Raw genomic sequence first — 13,460 nt, 5'->3', positions numbered from 1 at the left:
AAATAATAAACATAGCAATATTTGGAATCAGTTTTCTTCCGCCTAACGATACCTATTGAGCCTTGTTCAGGTTTGATCACGTCGTTAGCTGCATGAAGATCGATTCTCCCGGTTGATAACTTAGTCGTAAATAATAGGAGGTGGAGTCTGTTGATCTTGAGTTCTGACTTTCCTCAATGTGTGTTCTGTCGCCAAGTTGCCACGGTTTTTAAATCGGGATAAGTGTAAGCAATGAAGAATATATTGCCATTTGTTCTTGAATTGAGTGGCACCATATAAAATAGGATTCACAGCGGAGTTGGTAAGTGTAAATGCACAGACCCAGAAGAACCAGGTGGAGGACAGTAACAAGTCCCTTTTGAAGTTCTGCGCTAGAATCAAAAAGATAATAAAAAAAATAGGAGTCCACATGATAAAGAAAGAGACCATGAGCACTAGGAGAGTCCTGAAGAGCCAATAATCCTGTTTGGAAACTCGGATCATCTGTTGGTGAGCTGGACATGGCCTATTGGCTTGCAATCTTCTCTGGGCAGCTTTGGTAATCTGCAAAAAAGTGGTATCATCACACAGGCAAAATATTATTATCCAGTCTTACATTAGCTTGTACAACATTAATCTTGATTTCTGAGAGAGTGGTATTATCACAAAGATGGTTATTGGAGACTGGATGGTTGAGATGCTGGTGGCTCTGGTTAGGGAGGGCATGTGGGTGAGTGGGCAGGGGGTGTGTGGGACCGTGAATGACCAGGCTGGGGAATAGAGGGTGACTGTGGGCTGTGGGGAACGCGTGACTGAGTGACTGGGGAAAGGAACACGTGGCAGCTCTGGGCAAGGGGGACAGAGGGTGACTATGGGCAGTGGGTGTGTGCGATAATGGGTGACTGGGCAGAGGGTGATGTGAGTCACAGGATGACTGGGCAGTCGGTGACGTGGGACAGTGGGTGACTGGGCAGAGGGTGATGTGGCTCAGTTGGTGATCCAAGGCAGGGGTCCATGCAAAATGGTGAATGTTTCTGGGCTGGTGCCTTGTGGAGCACCGCATGGGGGACTCCAGATGACTGTTCGTGCAGGACAGTGAGTGCCACTGGGCAATGGGCATGTGGGACAGAGGGTGGGTGACTCTGGGCAGTCAGTGGGTGATGTGGGACAGAGGGTGCCCCCTGGTTCTGGTCCATGATGCACAGTGGGAAATGCTGCAGAATGAGTCCCACAGGACCGTGAGCTAAAGTGCCCTCCATAATGTTCGGGACAAAGACCCACCATTTATTTATTTGCCTCTGTACTCCACAATTTGAGATTTGTAATAGGAAAAAAATCACCTGTGGTTAAAGTGCACATTGTCAGATTTTAGTAAAGGCCATTTTTACACATTTTGGTTTCACCATGTAGAAATTCCAGCAGTGTTTATACATAGTCCCCCCATTTCAGGGCGCCATAATGTTTGGGACACATGGCTTCACAGGTGTTTGTAGTTGCCGCCGCGCTGCACCATGGGAGGAAGGTCAGGCACACATGGGTGCCGGTCCTCCTGGCGGGGGGGGGGGGGGGTGCGCATTTATTAAAGTTTATTAAGTTAATTGTTTTTAAAATGGAACAAAACTTGATCAATCGAGACCGCGGGGGAATGGTAAGTAGGGTGGGCCTAAAATTGTTGCGCTATCGTGTACCGTTTTGGCTGTACTTCGGGCACGTACAAATATGCAATATATATACGTATACATATACAAGATGAGAGTTTTAGTAATATGTAGATGTAGATAGTTCTGTTGATTGAAAAGCATATACCTTTAATATTTTTGTGTAACTGATGACGGTGATTAATCCTGGAACAGCAAAATCAACCAGGCTGTAGAACACATCCCAAATGATCTCTTGCAGGGTGTTGGGCCAGACCAGTGTACAAATTTGATATTCCTGTTTAAATATGAAAAGCATAGCATTAATTCCAAATGAGATTTGCTCAACCAACTGAGTGATACATTTCTGGAGAGAGAGAGATGATGAAATCCATCACGTATTAATTAAGAAACAAGACACTAAACTAAACTGAACTGAAAGGATGGTACAGTGATTGTGGAGAGGCAGAGAAGATTAAATAACATAAATGGTGCTGTAAACCTAATGTAACAAAAGCCTGAAGACGGTGAAAATGCAGAATGGCGATCAAAAATAACCAAGTGAGCACTGCAAATCTGAATAAAAAGGTTTGTAAAACTGGCCACTCTCTGAGTGTCTTGCGCCTGTAATGTGCCTCATCAGAAGATGAGTTTTGTGTTCATTTTGAACATTGGAGGAGTTGAGGATCACTCTCAGCTGGACAATTAAGATAGACACAAAATGCTGGAGTAACTCAGCGGGACAGGCAGCATCTCTGGAGAGATGGAATGGGTGACGTTTCGGGTCGAGACCCTTCTTCAGACTGAGAGTCAGGGGAGAGGGAGTCCAGAGATATAGAAGTGTAAGGTGCGAAAAGGGCAGATCAAAGCGGATGCTGGTAAGGAAATGTAGAATGGTTCATTGTTGGCGGATGGGAAGGTGACAATGAGGCATACAAACAGTAATATTTAATCAGGAGGACAGTGAAATTAGTTGGAGACCCAGGGTGAGGGAGGGATGGAGAGAGAGGGAAAGCAAGGGTTACTTGAAGGTAGAGAAATCAAAATTCATACCGCTGGGGTGTGAGCTGCCCAAGCGAAATAAGAGGTGCTGTTCCTCCAATTTGCGCTGGGCCTCACACTGACAGTGGAGGAGGCCCAGGACAGAAAGGTCAGTGTGGGAATGGGAGGGGGAGTTAAAGTGTTTAGTAACCGGGAGATCAGGTAGGTTTAGGCGAACTGAGCGGAGGTGTTCCGCAAAATGATCGCCGTGCCTGCGCTTAGTCTCACCGATATGTAGGAGTCCACACCTGGAACTACGGATACAGTAGATGAGGTTGGAGGAGGTGCAAGTGAACCTCTGCCTCACCTAAAAGGACTTGGGGTGACAGACAACTGGTAGCTCAGGGACTTGCTAGTCGACTGATTGTAGCAAAAATGTCACCCCATCTAGATTCTTCTGCTTTTCAGAGTATTTCCCACAGAACTTTGCATATAGGTAAACTTGGCTTTTATGCCAATGAGCAAAACGATGACAGATGATGTATAATGTAGGGAAGTATTAGGTTTTTCACTTGATAAGGAGGAAGAGGAAATTTGAATATTCGTTACGTGAGAGACTAAAATGTTCTAATGCCCATTGGGATGAGGGCGTTTATATGTTAACATGCAGATACAATAAGCAAATAGGATATTTGCCCTTTTGTAAAGTGGTTGGAGTATTTGACAAAGAAAGTCTTGTTGAATCCTAAAAGACTTCGTTGGAGCCACACCTGGACAGCTGTGCACACTGTGGTTTTCGGTACTGAAAGAAGGATTTTCATTTCTTTAGGGAAAGTGTAAATCATAGTTTAATATTCTTTTGCACTACTTGGATTTTGCTCTACAGTCTCATACCATTCTACAAACCTTAGGTTCATGAGGTTAATCCCCGGGATGGCGGGACTGCCATATGAGGAAAGATTGGAAAAACCGGGCTTGTATTCACTGGAGTTTAGAACGATGAGAGGGGGTCTTATAGAGACGTATAAAATTATAAAAGGACTGGACAAGCTAGATGCAGGAAAAATGTTCCCAATGTTGGGGGAGTCCAGAACCAGGGGCCACAGACTTAGAATAAAGGGGAGGCCATTTAAAACTGAGGTGAGAAGAAACTTTTTCACCCAGAGAGTTATGAATTTGTGGAATTCTCTGCCACAGCAGGCAGTGGAGGCCGATTCACTGGATGAATTTAAAGGAGAGTTAGATAGAGCTCTAGGGGCTAGAGGAATCAAGGAAGATGGGGAGAAGGCAGGCACGGGTTACTGATTGTGGATGATCAGCCATGATCACAATGAATGGCGGTGCTGGCTCGAAGGGCCAAATGGCCTCCTCCTGCACCTATTTTCTATGTTTCCATGTTTCTATATTTGTGAGTCTCGTACATATTGTTATAGTCCTAGAGTTATAGAGTGGAAACAGGCCCTTCTGCACAACTTGCCCACACCAGCCAACACGTCCCATCTACACTCGTCCCCACTGCCTGCGTTTGGTCCATTGCTGTATTTATCACTACCTTATATATATACTGTTCACGCAGTGAGCTTCGTGTGAATGAGGGATTTCATTACGCGCTTGTATTTATGACATTTCTTGGGTGACTGGTCAGCATGGTGGAGCAGCAGTAGAGTTACTGCCTTACAGTGCTTACACCGCCAGAGACCCGGGTTTGATCCCGACTACAGGCGCCGATCCAAGAGGCTGAGCGCGTGGACCACACGCGGCCTACAGCGGTGGTGCGGCAGTGGAGGACACCACGGCTATGCTTGGCCAGGCCGACCCTGCAACGCCACCAGGACAACGGGCCTTCAAGATCAGGTCAAGACCCCTGCACTTACAACAACGGGGACTTGAAAATGGCGCCAAACTGGCGACTCTGTACACTTTCTCAGTGTACTACTGCTATACACTTGTACTGTATCTGAGATGCTTATCTAAAATGTCTCTAAGTGATTAGGTATTAGGGTTTGCCAACTTTCCCACTCCCAAATGAGGGACAAAAGGTGACGTCACCCAGCCAGCGGCCATGTGCTCCCGCTCCACCAATGGCGGCCGCCCGGGCCGGGAGGCGGGTTGCTATGCAACCTCTGCTAGGCAGCGCCCGGACTTCCGGGCCTACAGTGTCCGGGCCTACAGCGGCCCCCGGGCCTACAGTGTCCGGGCCTACAGTGTACGGTCCTACAGCGCCCCCTGGGCCTAATACGGGACAAGGGCAGTCCCGTATCGGACAAACTAATTTAGCCCAATATACGGGATGTCCCGGCTAATACGGAACAGTTGGCAACCCTATTAGATGTACTTGTATTGAACTGTATACAAAAATGAATTTCATTGTACCTCGGTATGTGACAAATAAAGTACCATACCATTGTACACAAGGAAGTACAGATCTTGAACAAAACACAAAGTGCTGGAGGAACTCTGTGGGCCAGGCAGCATCTGTGGAAGGATCTTTGGAGCAGCTGTGAATGTTTCATATCAGGACCTTTGTTCAGACTGAAGATTCCTGAGCTGAAATATCGCCCGTCCATTCCTTCCACAGATGGTGCCTGACTCGTTGAATTACACAAGCACTTTGTGTTTTGAACATTGAATGGTTGCAGCATAACTTTTAGTCCTTTACTGGTGCAGGGATTGGCCCACCGAGTCCGCAACGACCAATGTTCCCCACACATTAACACTATCCTACACACACAAGGGACAATTTTAGATTTACAACAAGCCAATTAACCTACAAACCTGTACGTCTTTGGCGTGTGGGAGGAAACCGAGGATCTCGGAGAAAACCCACGCAGGTCACGGGGTGAATGTACAAACTCTGTACAGACAGCACCCGTAGTCGGGATGGAACCCGGGTCTCTGGCGCTGTAGGGCAGCAAGATCTACCGCTGCTCCACCGTGCCGCACAATTCTGCGCAGGGAAATTTGGAAACAAGTCAATAGTACACGGATCAGCCAAAACATCATGACCTGATGAGCCAAAACATTATGACCACCTGCCTAATATGCTGTTGGTCCTCCATGTGCTGCCCCATACGCAGCAGGGTGCGATGCACTGTGTATTGTGACACATTCCTTCCGTGACCACCATTAAAATTTCCTGTGACTTGTGCCACAGTCGACCTTCTGTCGGTTCGGACCAGACGGGATAGCCTTCGTTGCCCTCGCGCATCGATGGAAGAGTAAGGTGTGAAAATGACAGATCAGAGCAGGCGGTGATCAAGGAAATGTAGATGAAGGGTCACTGTTAGCACCACGGTGGAAGACATCATGAAGGTATCAAGTCCATAAACTCTCATCACAATACCTCACATCATCCAACAAATAATCGGCAACGTAAGAGATTGAGATAAAGTTTCCCCCACCCCCCACATAAAACAAACCAGAAAATATTAACACAAACTTTTAAAACACTCTAAAAATAACAAAAAAAGACAGAATGTTGGCAAGGCTGCCATCGCTGACGGCGCCACCCGGTGGAATACTGTATCCTGCATCCTCCTCACTGTTCACTAGGCCCTCAAGTTTTGTGCTATCTACATATTCAGAAATGTTGCCCCGTACACCCAAGTCATTTCAAATAATATGAACAGCAATAGTGCTGCTACTGATCTCTATTGTACACTTTCCTCCAAATAGAAAAATTACTGTTCACTAGAACCTTTTGGTTCCAGTTACAGTACTTCTAATGAAGCTCTACCATTACCACCATGTTAATAAACTTATTTTTATTCCATGGGCTTTGATCTTAATGACATCCTTTTCTGCAAGACTTCATCAAATGGCTTCTGGAATTTTTTAAATTATACGGCAAAGTATGTAGAGTCGCTGCCTTACAGCGCTTGGAGCGCTGGAGAGCCGATTACGGGTGCTGTCTGTACGGAGTTTGTACGTTCTCCCCGTGACCTGCGTGGGTTTTCCCTGAGATCTTCGGTTTCCTCCCACACTCCAAAGACGTACAGGTTTGTAGGTTAATTGGCTCGGCAAATTTAAAAAATCTCCCTTGTGTGTGTAGGATAGTGTTAATGTGCGGGGATCGCTGGTCGGTGCGGACTCAGTGGGCCGAAAGGGCCTGTTTCCGCACTGTATCTCTAAACTAAAATTATAGTGAACAGTAATTTTATATTCGTACTGATTTACATTTTTAAACATTAATCCTCAATTTAATTTGTTATTATCTTAATATCAGTGATGTTTTTACTGTTACTAAAGAGCCCATCTAGACTTCTGAATTATGGCCAAGATCAAACATTTGCCAATTGCCAAATTAATCTCCTGGCTCCTTCTGCTTCATTTTAAAAGTTCTAAAATATGTCTTCATGTAGTTTTAATTGCACTACCAAAGTTCAAAGCAATCTCCAATCAGTCCCTTTAAATAAAAATCATACAACTGTTTCCAAATTATTGTCGTTTTAATATTTCTTAACATCAATGCGGGAACTGCTACTTTTCCTGTATACTACTGTGAAACACCTTCAAGATTCAAGAATCAATTTAATTGTCACATGTACCAATTAAGGTACAGTGAAATAGATAGTCCCTGCTTTCCCTCTCTATCCCCTCCCCCTTCCCAGTTCTCCCACTAGTCTTCCTGTCTCCGACTACATCCTATCTTTGTCCCCCCCTCCTGACATCAGTCTGAAGAAGGGTCTCGACCCGAAACGTCATCCATTCCTTCTCTCCCGAGATGCTGCATGAGTTACTCCAGCATTGTGTGTCTACCATCGCTTTTAACCAGCATCTGCAGTTTTTTTCCTATCAATGATCTATTCTACATATTCCTTCATCTACATTGACCTGTTTTCACACCTTACACTTCCTTATCTCTGTCCCGCCCACTCCCCTGACATCAGTCTGAAGAAGGGTCTCAACCCGAAACATCACCCATTCCTTCTCTCCCGAGGTTCACCAGATTGATTCCTGGGATGGCAGGACTTTAATATGAAGAAAGACTGGATAAACTCGCCTTGTACTCGCTGGAATTTAGAAGATTGAGGGGGGATCTTATAGAAACTTACAAAATTCTTAAGGGGTTGGACAGGCTAGATGCAGGAAGATTGTTCCCAATGTTGGGGAAGTCCAGAACAAGGGGTCACAATTTAAGGATAAGGGGGAAGTCTTTTAGGACCGAGATGAGAACGTTTTTTTTCACACAGAGAGTGGTGATTCTGTGGAATTCTCTGCCACAGAAGGTAGTTGAGGCCAGTTCATTGGCTATATTTAAGAGGGAGTTAGATGTGGCCCTTGTGGCTAAAGGGATCAGGGAGTATAGAGAGAAGGCAGGTACGGGATACTGAGTTGGATGATCAGCCATGATCATATTGAATGGCGGTGCAGGCTCGAAGGGCCAAATTGCCTACTCCTGCACCTATTTTCTATGTTTCTATGAGATGCTGCCTGACCCGCTGAGTTACTCCAGCATTGTGTGTCTACCTAAGGGACAGTGAAATTTGAGTTACCTTGGATTATTTTGAAAGTCAAAGGACCACAGGAATGCTGGCTGTTGTATAATTAACTCATAAAATAATCTATCACACAAAGCAAATGTGTCACCATAAAATGAGAGTTAAACATGCTGGGGATTTTCTGTAGGTCAGTGTACAATTCCACCATCAACAATATGTTTTGTGTTAGCATACATACGAGGAAAACAAACATTTCTTTCTCCCACAACCTTTAGACTTTAGAGATACAGCGTAGAAGCAGGCCCTTCGGCCCACCAAGTCCGTGCCAATCATTAACTATCCTGGCACATTAAGGACAATTTTACTATTTTTTTACTGAAGCCCATTAACCCACAGACCCGAAAATCTTCGGAGTGTGGGAGGAAACCGGAGCACCCAGAGAAAACCCACGTGGTCACATGGAGAACGTACAAACTCCGTACAGAGAGCACCTGTAGTCGGGATGGAGCCCGGGTCTTTGGAGCTGTAAGGCAGCAACTCTACCGCTGTGCCACCGTGCCGCCCACAACCTTGGACGAAATGACCCAGGTGATGATGGTTAATGTCTCCTCTTTTAGGTCTTTGTAAGTTTCAGCACAAATTAAAAGATCCACAAATACTTCCAATCCTGAGCTGGAGTGCTATCTGAATGAAGCAAGGCATGCCTAGCTTGGCTTCGATGTCGCTACAGCTCCACACTGAGTTTAAAATATTCAGATAATTAGCCTTTCCAGTTTGACAGTTCTGTTATGAGAGGATGCAGCCTAACATGCTGAGCATTTCCAGCACTTTCTATTTTTATTTCTGATAGATAATGCAAATGGGGCATCATTGAACCATTATCACTCAGTATTATAGGGTTGCCAACTGTCCCGTATTAGCCGGGACATCCCGTATTTTGGGCTAAATTGGTTTGTCCTGTACGGGACCGCCCTTGTCCCGTCTTAGGCCCATGGGCCGCTGTAGGCCTGGACTTTTTAGGCCCGTGGGCCGCTGTAGGCCCAGACAGTGTAGGCTATCGGAGTGTGTTCAGGGGGCGGGGCAGAGTGTGTTCGCCTAACTGAGGTTGCACAGCAACCCGCCTCCCGGCCCAGGCGGCCACCATTGGTGGAGAGGGAGCACGTGGCCGCTGGCTGGTGAGGTCACGTGGGGCGCGGGTGGTGACGTCACCTTGTCCCTTATTTGGGAGTGAGAAAGTTGGCACCCCTACAGTATCATGTAGTATCACACTGGGCCAGACCAACCCCGACATGATCCATCCTGTGCCACCAGGACACCGGGCCTTAAAGAGAGAAAGTCAGAAATCGCATTCCGTCACAATCAGAGACTAGAGAGCTGCAAGATGGTGCCAGAACATGCTGTCGGTGCTGTTCAAGAACAGAATCTATTTTCAATCATTTCATTCTTTGGTCACTTTATACTCATGTGCGGTGTGATTTGACTGGTTAGCACACAAATCAAGTTTTTCACTGTATCTCGATTAGGGTTGCCAACTTTCTCACTCCTAAATAAGGGACAAAAGGTGACAACACCGCCCCGCACCTCACGTGACCTCACCCAGCCAGGGGCCACGTGCTCCCGCTCCACCAATGGCGGCCGCCCGGCACGGCAGGCGGGTTGCCACGCAACCTCCGTTAGGCAGCGCCCGGGCCTCAAGGCCTACACTGTCCGGGCCTATAGCGACCCCCAGGTCTAAGTGTCCGGGCCTACAGCGCATGGGCCTACAATGGGACAAGGGCAGTCCCATACGGAACAAACCAATTTAGCCCAATATATGGGATGGCCAGGCTAATACAGGACAGTTGGCAACCCTAATCTCGATAGACATGACAATAAGAAACTACACCAAACTAAAGATTTGCACTTAATTGATCCTTGTTTCAAAAATAATTCAGTAGGGTTAATACAATGAGTCGGTCAAGTCCATTTTAGGCATGCTCCCAGTTGTCTGGGCCCTTGTTTCTGTCGCTACGATCAGCAAGCTACAGAGACAAGGGGGAAGAATTTGCATATTTTCTTATTACATGTGACCCCCATGTTATGTGGGGGTTTCATTCCAAGAAAATGAGCTCTAGCATGATAAGACGTGACACAAAGCCGCATCGTCTGCCATTGCGTTTGGCGACAGCAGTGGTGAGTACCTACCGACCGTCCCCCCCGAGGAGGGACAAACCACAAACCGGCAACAGACAGGGTGTTGGGCGCCCAAGGCTCATCGATGCACGAGGGCAACGAAGGCTATCCCGTCTGGTCCGAACTGACGGAAGGTACACTGTACACTGTGGTACAAGTGGTACACTGTGGCACAAGTCACAGAAAATGTTAATGGTGGTCACGGGAGGAATGTGTCATAATACACAGTGCATCGCACCCTGCTGCGTATGGGGCTGCGTAGCCTCAGACCGGTCAGAGTGCCCATGGTGATATAATGTTTTGGCTGATCAGTGTATGATTAGGCTTTACTTTTCTGCTTATATATACTGAAGTACTTTCAATGCAATTTTTCAATATTTAATTGTATAATAAATGGTAGGATTTTAACCTGTTAGACTGCCATTACGTTTAGTCAACATAATAACATTTGAATTAATATAAAGCCCTTTTTTGGAGGAAGCTGCATGTTTTTGAATTAATTTATTTTATTCGACTATAACCCAACAATTCTGGAGCTGATTTTAGATTTTAGATTTTAGATTTTTTTGATTTTTTAGATTTAGAGATACAGCGCGGAAACAGGCCCTTCGGCCCACTGATTCCGCGCCGCCCAGCGATCCCCGCACATTAGCACTATCCTACACACACCAGGGACAATTTTTTTTTTTTTTAACATTTACCCAGTCAATTAACCTACATACCTGTACGTCTTTGGAGTGTGGGAGGAAACCGAAGATCTCGGAGAAAACCCACGCAGGTCACGGGGAGAACGTACAAACTCCGTACAGACGGCGCCCGTAGTCAGGATCGAACCTGAGTCTCCGGCGCTGCATTCACTGTAAGGCAGCAACTCTACCCCTGCGCCACCGTGCCGTCACGTTGTTATGAATCCATGCTGATGTCCACAGAACTATGGCTTTTTCACATCTTCCCCTCGCATCCACTCTCACTGGTTTTACAAATGAGCCAGCTCGGTAAATGTGTACAAAGTGCATTAATTAGGGCCCTTCTGTTCCCTTCTAAACATCAGTGCCTACAAATAAAACAAAGTTGCTGAAAAATATACCGATTTTGTTCGCTCCAGCTTAGACAGTAGGTGAGAAAAGTAGTTGCTTAATCTGGGTTGATGCCCAAATACCAAAATGCCAAATTCATCATATGTTCATTTTACAAGGATATTGCCAGAACTAGAGGGTGTGAGCTACAGGGAGAGATTGAGTAGGCTGGGTCTCTATTCCATGGAGCGCAGGAGGATGAGGGGAGATCTTATAGAGGTGTACAAAATCATGAGAGGAATGGATCGGGTAGATGCACAGAGTCTCTTGCCCAGAGTAGGGGAATCGAGGACCAGAGGACATAGGTTCAAGGTGAAGGTGAAAAGATTTAATAGGAATCTGAGGGGCAACTTTTTCACACAGAGGGTGGTGGGTGTATGGAACAAGCTGCCAGAGGAGGTAGTTGAGGCTGGGACTACCCCATCGTTTAAGAAACAGTTAGACAGGTACATGGATAGGACAGGTTTGGAGGGATATGGACCAAGCGCAGGCAGGTGGGACTAGTGTAGCTGGGACACTGTTGGCCGGTGTGGGCAAGTTGGGCCTGTTTCCCCACTGTATCCCCACAGAAGGCCTTCGACAAGGTCCCACATAGGAGATTGGTGTACAAACTTAAAGCACACGGTATTGAGGGTTCAGTTTTGAGGTGGATAGAAAATTGGTTGTCGGACAGGAAGCAAAGAGTAGGAATAAACGGGTCCTTTTCGGAATGGCAGGCAGTGACTAGTGGGGTACCGCAAGGCTCAGTGCTGGGACCCCAGTTATTTAGTGCATATTAATGATTTGGACGAGGGAATTGAATGCAACATCTCTAAGTTTGCGGATGACACGAAGCTGGGTGGCAGTGTAAGCTGCAAGGAGGATGCTAGGAGGCTGCAGAGTGACTTGGATAGATTAGGCGAGTGGGCAAATGCATGGCAGATGCAATATAATGTGGATAAATGTGAGGTTATCCACTTTGGCGGCAAGAACAGGAAAGCAGAGTATTACCTGAATGGTGACCGATTGGGAGAAGGGGAGATGCAACGTGACCTGGGTGTCATGATGCACCAGTCATTGAAAGCAAGCATGCAGGTGCAGCAGGCAGTGAAGAAAGCGAATGGTATGTTGGCATTCATAGCAAGAGGATTTGAGTTTAGGAGCAGGGAGGTTCTGCTGCAGTTGTACAGGGCCTTGGTGAAACCGCACCTGGAGTATTGTGTGCAGTTTTGGTCTCCTAACCTGAGGAAAGACATTCTTGCCTTAGAGGGAGTACAGAGAAGGTTCACCAGATTAATCCCTGGGATGGCAGGACTTACATATGAGGAAAGACTGGATAGACTGGGCTTGTACTCGCTGGAATTTAGAAGACTGAGGGGGGATCTTATAGAAACATATAAAATTCTTAAGGGGTTGGAGAGGCTAGATGCGGGAAGATTGTTCCCGATGTTGGGGGAGTCCAGAACCAGGGGTCACAGCTTAAGGATAAGGGGGAAGTCTTTTAGGACCGAGATGAGAAAACATTTCTTCACACAGAGAGTGGTGAGTCTGTGGAATTCTCTGCCACAGAAGGTAGTTGAGGCCAGTTCATTGGCTATATTTAAGAGGGAGTTAGATGTGGCCCTTTTTGCTAAAGGGTTCAGGGGGTATGGAGAGAAGGCAGGTACAGGCTACTGAGCTGGATGATCAGCCATGATCATATTGAATGGCGGTGCAGGCTCGAAGGGCCGAATGGCCTACTCCTGCACCTATTTTCTATGTTTCTATGTTTCTATGTATCACTCTATGACTCTATGACCTTTCTAACTTTAAGATTCGATAACCCTCCAGAGTATTTCTCTTATCTTTTTATATTTATTGCATACTAGACCAAGTGGACCTGTTGGGCCCAAACCTTTCCTGCATTGGTGTAGCACCCTCTCCTCCCCTCCCCTCCACTCTTCCCCCCCTCCCCTCCCCTCTCTCTCCTCCCCTCCCCCCCTCCCACCCTCCCTCCCTCCCCCTCCCCTCTCCCCTCCCTCTCCCTCCCCCCTCCCCCTTCTCTCCACCCTCTCCACCCCCTCCCTCCCCTCCCCCTCCCCTCCCCCTCAACCCCCTTAAAAGGGCCTGTTTCCGTGCTGTATCTCTAAACTATTCTGCTGATTGGGATTTGGTAATTCAAATACTTTTGCAGAACTTCTAAAGCAGCAGGTTTC

At 46.7% G+C, this 13,460-nt stretch overlaps 1 protein-coding gene across 1 annotated transcript in view; it reads right to left on the bottom strand.

The window, feature by feature from the left end:
* Positions 1-120: 120 nt before the first annotated feature.
* Positions 121-13,460, bottom strand: part of LOC144600840 (free fatty acid receptor 4-like) — a 28,926-nt gene continuing 15,586 nt past the window's right edge. Inside the window, exons 3-4 of the mRNA XM_078412728.1 lie at positions 1,786-1,914; positions 121-543 (exon numbers count right to left, since the gene is read on the bottom strand). Of these exons, the coding sequence (XP_078268854.1) occupies positions 121-543; positions 1,786-1,914 (552 nt within the window). The remainder of the gene's footprint in view (positions 544-1,785; positions 1,915-13,460) is intronic.

The sequence above is a fragment of the Rhinoraja longicauda genome, chromosome 16 (genome assembly GCF_053455715.1).
Source record: "Rhinoraja longicauda isolate Sanriku21f chromosome 16, sRhiLon1.1, whole genome shotgun sequence".
Taxonomy (NCBI): domain Eukaryota; kingdom Metazoa; phylum Chordata; class Chondrichthyes; order Rajiformes; family Arhynchobatidae; genus Rhinoraja; species Rhinoraja longicauda.
Note: the sequence above shows the minus strand (reverse complement) of the source record. Positions and strands in the feature narration are given on the sequence as shown.